Source organism: Aythya fuligula, chromosome 16 (genome assembly GCF_009819795.1).
Source record: "Aythya fuligula isolate bAytFul2 chromosome 16, bAytFul2.pri, whole genome shotgun sequence".
Classification (NCBI taxonomy): Eukaryota; Metazoa; Chordata; class Aves; order Anseriformes; family Anatidae; genus Aythya; species Aythya fuligula.
In genome coordinates, this window is record NC_045574.1 from 9,861,397 (window position 1) to 9,870,843 (window position 9,447).

A 9,447-nucleotide genomic window follows, 5' to 3' on the forward strand; every position below is an offset into this window, starting at 1 on the left:
CTCAGAAATAGCTGTTAAAATATCTGTTTTCCACTGCAAGTGGTAATATAAATGCTTGACAATGAACAGTCTTTTGAACACACAGTTCTGGGTCTTTATAATCTAGTTTTTTGGACTATAACTTTTTTCATATCAAAATACAGCTGCAGCAGTAGTTTATTACTGCATAGATATTACTGGGAAATAATCTTATTTTCCTAATAGTCTGTGGATTAAACAATATCCTACTATATGAATAGGTCTTTTGGTAAGCAAATATATATTGGGATCTTAGGCAGTATGTAGGAGTTCTTGTTATAAAAGACGTTATGATCCTGGTCTTCCAATCCAACACCCATGCCAAGCTAATTTTAGTGAGTACCCATATGCTTAATTATTGCACAGTGATAATTGTTTTAGCTAGAATTGGTAATGTACTTCATGTACTTCTCTGAAGCTACAGCTTCTTTGTGTTGCTTCCATGTTTCAAGATTTTGTTGTTTGAAAATATGCTTTTCTGGCCTTTCTAAGGTTGGTTGTTTTTTGTTTGTTTTTTGTTTTTTGTTTTTTTAATGCTATAAACTAAGAGATCCTGAGTTTAGCGAAATCAGTGTAACCAGAATTACCTCCTGTGTGAACATATTCCAAAGACCAAGTCAGATGCAAGGTATCTATGGGTTTTTCATGTACTGAGGCCTAACTTTTGTACTGGGGACGCTTTTTTTTTTTTTTCTGAAAACTGACCACAACTGCTTCCTGCTCCTGTGGATGAATCTCAGATCTGGGACTGACGTCCAGACACTACAATTCAGATATCAAGAGTAATTATTATGCTTTTGTCTGACAGAATGTTATTCTGTCAGAATATTATTATGACAGAATAATATGACAGAATATTATGACATTCTGTCAGAATGTTGTTATGCTTTTGTCTGCTGAATGTACCAGTTAGAGGTGTAATACATACTACTCTGTTAACCGAAGACTGGATCTCAAAACTAGCTACTTGGCTTAACATTCCATGGTAAACCTGAGTTTCAGACTTAGGACTATGCTTCTGTGAGATGACTGAAGCCAGATCCAAGAATCTTTTAGATCTGCTCCTCCTTCCAGGTCTGTTCTTTTTACAGTGTCTGCCTCCGTCTTTATGCTTGTCATTTGTACCAAGGTGGCTCTGGCACAGAGCTCTTTGTACAGGAATCTGACTGAACTAAAATGGCAGAAAACTACCTGGGCCATTAAAATTGTTTGTTTTTTGCCATGTTAGTGAATCGTGAAGAAGGAATAGTGCTGAAGGCCCTAGAGGAGAAGGAGCAAGTCATTTCTCTTCTTGTCAGCAAGCTGTTAATGCAGCTCAGACATGTTAAATTACACTCTAACACCTTTACCATTCAGAAAGTCCAACCCAGAGACTGGTTGGGTGCTCTGAGGATTCTTGAGATCACAAGTGAGAAAGGAGAGGTCACACTCTAGAAAGATAAATTGTAGCTACATATGTACTTACACCTCTGTACTATTTCTACCCCTTGGTTCATCAGAGAACGGGGAAATATGAAGAGACATTTCCTTCCTTTGTCCTGTGGAAGCAAGCTGTTATTAGAGCCTACCTCCTGAAAACCTTGGCAATGGCTTTGTCACAGATAGGGTGTGCTGTTAGCCCCATGTCTTAAAATGGAAACTGCTGCCAGTGAGCAGGTACACCGACTTGATCTCTAATGTGTAGCATACACACAAAGACATGTTACATAGATAAACACTTCTCAAAATACTAACCTTTGACAGGACATACCAACTCAGCCTTGCAGTATGGCCTGCTTCCCTGGGAGCTATATGCTCAATCCTCTGGCACAGCTTGTTGTGCACAGCTGGTTGTTAGGATACAGAGCCAATGCTCTGCTGTTTGGTGTGTACAAGGAATAGCAGTCAGATCCATTTTGACTAGCTTATTTAAAAAATTAAAAAGACAGGATTTGTCCCACTCTATGCCTGCTTTGCTGCATGGCTGCTGAAGCTGACAGCACCCTCTACGAGCTAACTACCTTGCTGCTATCTAAACCATAATTAGAATGTTTCATATCAGCTTGTCCCTGAAGGAAGCTCTGCCTTCTACCCTTGATAAAACAGTATATTATATTGTTACTTAAATGAAAGTTTATTGCTGGATGTTTAGTGAGTAAAAACCTGCAGGATAAACAAGTGAAGGGTTACTGTGTTGTTACATGCAACCAACACTTCCCTAGCTTTCCAGGACCTGCTGCCTTCTGGAGTGAGTGGAGATACCAAGTGTCAAGTAGACAGACAGTGTATCTTAAGAGTAAACATAATGAGCTCTGTTGCCCCTGATCTAAGAAACATGTTCTTTTCTATATATCCTCTAGCTGTTCAGGTCACTGTTCTCTTAGCTAAGGGTAACAATGATTTCAGGATAGTTAAGTGATGAGATTCTTGTTTTTTATCTGATCAATTAGTTTTAAACAAAATAGGTGTTTTGTCCTAAAGTTAGAGAAGTAGGATACAGGCTTCTTTTCCTTTTCCAAAAAGTATTGCTCTAAAATGGGAATTGTTTAAAGCAAATGCACCTAGAAGTTATTAAAAAGGCATCAGCACTAGAGCTTTTCTTTCAGTAAAGAAAGAGGGCTTCATTAAGTTGGGACCAGACTTCAGCTTACCTACTAATAAGATAGTTGTATAAACTGACAATTTGTTTAGATAAGTTTCTGCAAAGTATATTTTAAATTAATTTGAGAATATATTTTAAAATCTAGAATCCTTGCTTGTAAAAAAAACATTTTTTAAATGGTTTGTAAAATAGTGAAGGAGACCTTAAGGTCTTATGTTAATAAAAATACAATAAATTGCTTTCTCATAGCATTTGCTTGAAGTGTTTTACTAGAAAAGAGGTGGTTTGCATGTTTTGTTTCTCAATGTCTTTCCTTGTCTACAAACAAGTTGCACCACAATTTAAGTCGCTTTCTTTTAAAAATCTCTATCTTTTCAAAATTGCAAACATCTTTTAGTGTCTTAAGAAGCTTCTTAATGCTATGCCATTTATTTCCTACCTTTTAGTACTGTGTGGTGAGTGAAGAAAAGTAGCCACACATCTTTCAAGAATATCAGCACTTTGATATCAGCTTACTTTTCAACCAAGAAAAAACCTTGCTCTGTAATCATGGATGTGAAGCCAAGCTGTACTGTAGTATGACAGTAAAGACAAGTGATTTAGGTGGAGGCAGCAGAAGCAATAAGAGTACCATGCTGGTAACAATATATAACAAGTCTTTATTTTAAACGTTGAGTGCTCACATTTAAGGCAAAATTAGAGACAAAATCCATACATCATTCAGGACACAAATGCATTCACCTGACTCAGTTTCAGATTACACCACAGGTACGATACCCTTAGCAGCCCAATGAGTTCATAGGCAGGCATCTCTGGGATATTGCACTGTTCAATAAGACAGAATCACAACTGCCTCTTGGTACTGGAACAATGATCTATAACCATGACAGACCACATCATAAAGGCCTTGAACAGCATAATACTTAAACCTGGCCCACATGTAGTTATATTTCAAGTATATTAAGTATTCCACAACCTCCAGCTAGAAGTCAAATAGATTTCAAATAGATTTACACTGAAATTTGAGATAAGTTCAAGCTGACAACCAACCTAAAGACTTGTGTTCCTTATTGCCACTGGATTCCAAGACCTGCTTTTCTTATTATATTACAGCAGTCACAGTACAAAACTCCTCTCATTGATCCAATAAGATTATCCTTGTTAAGACTGCGTTCTGGGTGGGGCAGTAACATCACTCTTTCTGCTGTTGGGCAACTTCGTAGAGTTTGCTGTAATCCAGGGATGAACAAGTACATCCTTCAACGGCATCCGATGGAATGGGTTATGCTTCAGGAGCCTTGAAATTAAATCCTTTGCACCTTCTGTTACAAATGCAGGATACTTGAACTCCACCTGGTAAAAGGAAACAAAAGATTATGCAAAGTTCTTGGGTACTAATCAAAATTAAAGAGCCACAGGGCTCCACCCTCCAAGGCACAGATAGGAAGAAAAGTTGTCAGCCTTGTGGGATGTGCACTGTGCCTATTTAATTTCAACAGGGTTATGATGAAAACAAAGTTCTTGCTGCATGTAGATGTTAAGCTAGTGCTAGTGTACTTTTCAGTGTATTTCAAATACAAGACTAGTTTGCTGGAACCTTTCTAGAGCACAGAACAGGAAAAAAAAAATCAAGTTTAATACCTTGAATGTTAAATTTTATAAGCCAGAAAAATTAAAGGTGGAAAAGACTAGTTGCTTTATGAAGAGGTGGATATTCAGATGCAGGCAGAAACAGGACAGAAACAAGAAGCCAGGCAAAGTCTTAAATCTCTTCAGGTAATTCTGGAGTGACTGAGGACAGTTTTAGCAGCCTAGTTTTGTGCACATCTCATTATATCTTACTATAGTTCTAGTTCTACATGCCCTTCCTCAAGGCAACTTGTAGTTAAGCTTTAAGAGAAGAACTGAAAGCAAAATTCAGCTAGTCTAAGTAAGTTGTGGCACGTACCCTAGAAATAGCTCTGTAGGTTTCCTGGTATGTTGCTGCTTCAAAAGGTGGCTTCCCTACAAGGAATTCATAACACAGAACCCCCAAGCTCCAAATATCCACCTTTTCATCATGTGTTCTTCCCTCAATCATTTCAGGAGGCAAGTAGTCAAGTGTCCCACACAGAGTTGTTCTCCTGAAAAAAAAGTTACAGTTTATCATTTACCCTTTATAGCAATTAATATCTGTTCTAGGAAAAATCAAGATGTTAATGCCAGCAGTTAAGTTATCTATACCTCAGTGCAGTCTACCCCAGATGGACTCAGCAGCACTGACATTCCAGCAATAGGTTTGTTTTTGTTTGTATGTGTTGTTTTTTTTTTGGTTTGTTTTTTTAAAAAACTTTTGCTTCAAAGCATTTAAAATCACTGCAGCCAGTCTTGCCCTTCTTTTTCCCCTCCCACCAGCTCACAGGTCAGACAGGCTTCCTTTTTCAGTTTAGTTAAATATACCCTAAGTATATTCTGGGTGTGTGGTATTTCAATGGAAGTTCTCATCTGTCACCTCAGGAACCACTACAAGCCTCCACCAGTACACTGCCCCAACCCTCTTGTTTCTGGTTCAGCATGTTTTGAAATACACAAAAAGCAGAGGGAATATTGTCCCACTTTGCCACACCAGTTAAGACCCTCACTGCAGTAACCCAGTTCTTAAAGGATATTTTCCCCCAGTATTTTAGGAAGCTCACATTTGCCTCCATTCCATAACTAGAAGTTTAACAAGAAATCTAGCATTTTCATTTTCACCACATAAGTATTTCACTGTATAACTTATGTATTGCATTCTTACCTAGAAGATGGAGCATGCACAGACCATCCAAAGTCAGCAATTTTTAATTCTCCATTTGAGCCAAGCAGCAGGTTTTCTGGTTTGATGTCCCTATGAATCACATTCTTTGAGTGGCAGTATGATAGGGCATCTGCTAGTTCTGTGATATACTGCAAATAGAAAGAAAACAAATCTGTCAAGCATGAAGACACCAGCATTCTAGCTTTGCTGTCTAGAGCATAGTATATCCTAAGCATAATTAATGGTTTGAATTTAAGCAATGATTCCTTACACCCTTGAAGTAAAATAATACAGGCTCTGCCTGAAATGACCAAGAGCTTGTAGCATTGGGCAACACTGAATGTTGTTAAGTTTAAGTAATGCTGTGCAGTAATTTGTCTTCTCAACATATTGAGAAATAGATTACAAGTGCATCAACAAACAAGCATCTCATGAGTCAGCTTCACACAACTGACAGAATTTCATCTGGATAGCTTTATGCTTCAGGTACTCCAGATAAGAACAGGTGATGTACAAGCAGCTAGAATGACCTACAGTTGCAGTTCTTTGTTCATCAAACTTGGTAAGCTTCTGAAGTTCTTTGTAGACTTCTCCACGGGGTGCATACTCTAGAATAAGATAGACTCTTGTAACATCATGGAAGTAGCCATATAGTCTGAGAATATTGGGATGCCTGCAAGAAGATTTAAAGATTTTTCTGAACAAGGTATTTGTACAACTATAATACTTATAGGTACAGGACATATGATTTAATATAAATGCCACACAAAACAGTACAGTCCTGATTGCCATGTATTGCTTGCTTCATTGCAAATGAAGCAGAGGTAAGACTTGCTTCTTTATGCAATATAGTAAGAATCTTAGTTTCAAGTTGTCATGTGTTTAAAAATAAATTGCTGTTTTCACTGTCATGTTATCAAGAACAAGCTCTTTTTTTTTTTTGAGCATAAACTAAGCAAAGAGAAATAGCTCACTAAGCTTTACCTAAGATGAGACTGTATTTCAACTTCTCTTCGTAGTTGATGTTCTACACCAGCTTCTTCAAGTTGTGTTTTAAATAGTACTTTCAGTGCAAGAATAAATTTACTCTGCTTTTCACGTGCTAGGTACACATTTCCAAATTTCCCTTTCCCCAGAGGACGACCAATTTCAAAATCATCAAGAGACCACTGTCTTCTGCAAAAGGAGAGATAGTTAAGTTACAAAAGCTGATACCTGCATGTACAAACAATGTTCCTGTTCAGTAGATACTTGGTGATCTCAGCTAGATTTTGGGATTTAATGAAACACCGCCAAACAGACGATGTGTTGAGACCTCTGACAAGATCCTGAAAGCTACTCTCTGGCTTCATAAAGCTTATGCAGAGAAATACTGTCATCAGTCACACCTTACAAGAATAACAGAACTGTGTGTACTAAGTCAGGCACATTTCAATACACTTCTGTATTTTGCATTGTCAGAATTGTTTTAAAGCTAGCCCTAATACAAGTTAACTTCATACACAGACTCCAGCCTCCTGCACATATAAAGGAGGAATATTTTCCCAGGAGTACATGCTGTGATTAGAGTGGTGGTTATCAGAATTCTCTCATGGGAAAAGCATTAAACAAAAGCTTTTCTTCAGATTACAGTAAATTCTTGTTCCTGAGGATTATCAGGTCCAAGTAAACTTTCCTAAGGTTTCATTTTGAAATGTTACCTCTATGAAGCGTTTGGCCTCTGTTTTTAGCAATCAAAGACTGGAGTAGCCAGCAGCTACTGGCACAACACAGCAAGTTTAGTTGCAGCATAAAGTTCTGGAAGTTAAAAGCAAGCCTAACCCAACAGGACTCAGTCAGCTGGAAAAATTTCAGCATGCAACTTACTTTTTATTCTCTTCGTTTTTCTTTTTCGTAGGCTCTTCATTTTTCTGTTTAGAGCTGCTTTCTGCCTCAGAACTTTTTGCTGCATAAAGTAGATAAGTAAAACAACTTTATGAGATAGACCAATCAACACAACACAAACTCACACGAGGAACAAGTATAACCTCTGTGCAATATCTACAATTCAACTATATTCGATAGTTAAAACTAAGCTAGTGTAGTTTACTATTGGCAAAGCAACATAGTTAGAATTGCATCAAAGTATAATTCCAAGTCTTCTTGAAATTAAACAAGCTTCCCCCCACCCATACAATATCTTTGTGTATCAGATTAGCATGCATACTGGAGAAACTAATGCAGGAGTGCCAATTCTATTCATTCACAGCTGACTGATGAGCATCTGTAAGCTTTCCAGAGGAAAGAAACACTTATGTTGGCTCTAAATACCTGATTCTGGCAACACAAATAGTACAGTAACATCTAAGTTATAGTACATGCTGCTGTTCTGTTTCTGGGTGCAACCACTTATTTCTCTACATTACTGTCCCCCGCATCATCCGCATGAGTTTTACACTTTCTTCACTGCACTCTGCTTCATGGACATATCCCAGTCATCACAGACTGATAAATATGTGTACATCATCCTTAGAATTACCAGGTGCTGGAGCCTGTTGAGGTTTTTCATTGGTCTTGCTTGGAACCTGGGGTCTAGCCATTGGCTGGACTGGAAACTTGGGTCGGGGCTGCTGTGTTGTCTGGTTGTTAGACAGTTTTTGGTTTGACGGTACAGACTTCTGTGATTGCACAGGAACTCGCTGGGCAAGGTTTGAGGGACAGAGAACACGTTGTGCTTGACCTCCACTGTTCAATACCCGGCTCTGGGCAGAATGTTGAGACACAGGAACACGTTTTGGGCCATCTACAACAGCATTTGCAGTCTTCAGAAAGAAACAATTGTACATTAGTAATAGAATAACACTATATAGCCCTTACGATCCCATACCATAGAGTTGGGTGTGGGTTGTACTTGAGTAAGGTACAGAGGTGGAAAAACATTAAGTAGTTAAAAATGAAATATTAGGGAATTCTCATCTTATATTTTAAGAATTAAGTTTACCTGTAGAGAGCTGCCAACTTGTTAACAGCATGTTTATTTATAGCTGGCTATAGAACTTTTCCACACAAGCCTGAATAGCAGTAAAAACTCGTAAGCCATCAGACCTTTACTATAGAAAATATTTTCAACTGATATACAGTTTTAAGCTACTACTCCCTTGAATGGTGTGCATTTTAAGATGCCTTGCACCGCAACAGAAGTTCAGCAGAACAAAAGAGTTTATTTAGTAAGGTTCAGTTGACTGCTTTTAAACTTTTGCTTTCAGTAGGTGAAGGCAGTTCACGTTTATATTTAAGAAATCTTTAACTGTTCTAGCATAATTTAGCTAGAATTAAGTTCAAACACTAATGATTGGCATCTCACATCAACACCTCTGATACATATATTTTTGGTTTTTTGTTCAACTCACAGACAAACGATTAAGAAGAGGTTTTGCTTTTGTTGTCTTAAATCTTTACAATGGCATGCTTGTTTTTAAGTTAAAAGAATAGGAACATCTGTAATTCTGTATATAAACACTTTCAGTCACAGAGATCTTGAGTACTCCCACACAGGCATGCAAACGTTAACAGTGCTTTCCTGCGGAAGCCATTTCTCAAGTAATGAACCTACTTACATTTACTCCCTAGCTAAAGGATGCTACATTACACCTCAATCACCTCATCATTTTGAGAGCTCCCCAGTTCAAGGGTCACATAATAATAGTAGTAATAAAAATAGTAGTAATAGAAAATAATGAGCCTTGGGCATTGCTCTCCAACAGAAAGACTGCCAGACAAAGTTTACTGTGGCTTACTAGACACAGAAGACACTGTTTTGTGTTCCTCCCCCTCTGTTATTTAGTAAGTTTAATAGTAACGGTCACAAGAGCCTCAAACTGCGTGATCAAGAGGAACGCATCTACCAGCCTAGGAATTACCTTAGGGACGCGAGCAGGGTTCCCAGAACGGTTCTCTTTTGTATTCTTGTCCATGGCACCTGAGGAGGGCAGGGCCCGCGTACAGCCTCACCTACGGCGAGAACACGGCGATGGCGGGCAGCTCCACGGCAGAGCCTCACCTCAGGCCCTCTCCCACCTCCTGCCCGCCGGGG

At 38.4% G+C, this 9,447-nt stretch overlaps 1 protein-coding gene across 1 annotated transcript; it reads right to left on the reverse strand.

The window, feature by feature from the left end:
• Positions 1–3,262: 3,262 nt before the first annotated feature.
• AURKA (aurora kinase A) lies at positions 3,263–9,387 on the reverse strand. The gene is made up of 8 exons (XM_032198068.1): positions 9,275–9,387; positions 7,894–8,176; positions 7,242–7,320; positions 6,360–6,551; positions 5,910–6,048; positions 5,376–5,524; positions 4,548–4,722; positions 3,263–3,952 (listed from the first exon to the last, which is right to left on the reverse strand). Exons 1-8 carry the CDS (start codon positions 9,326–9,328, stop codon positions 3,761–3,763), a joined length of 1,263 nt encoding a protein of 420 aa, XP_032053959.1. The 5' UTR covers positions 9,329–9,387; the 3' UTR covers positions 3,263–3,760.
• Between the last annotated feature and the right edge of the window lie 60 nt (positions 9,388–9,447).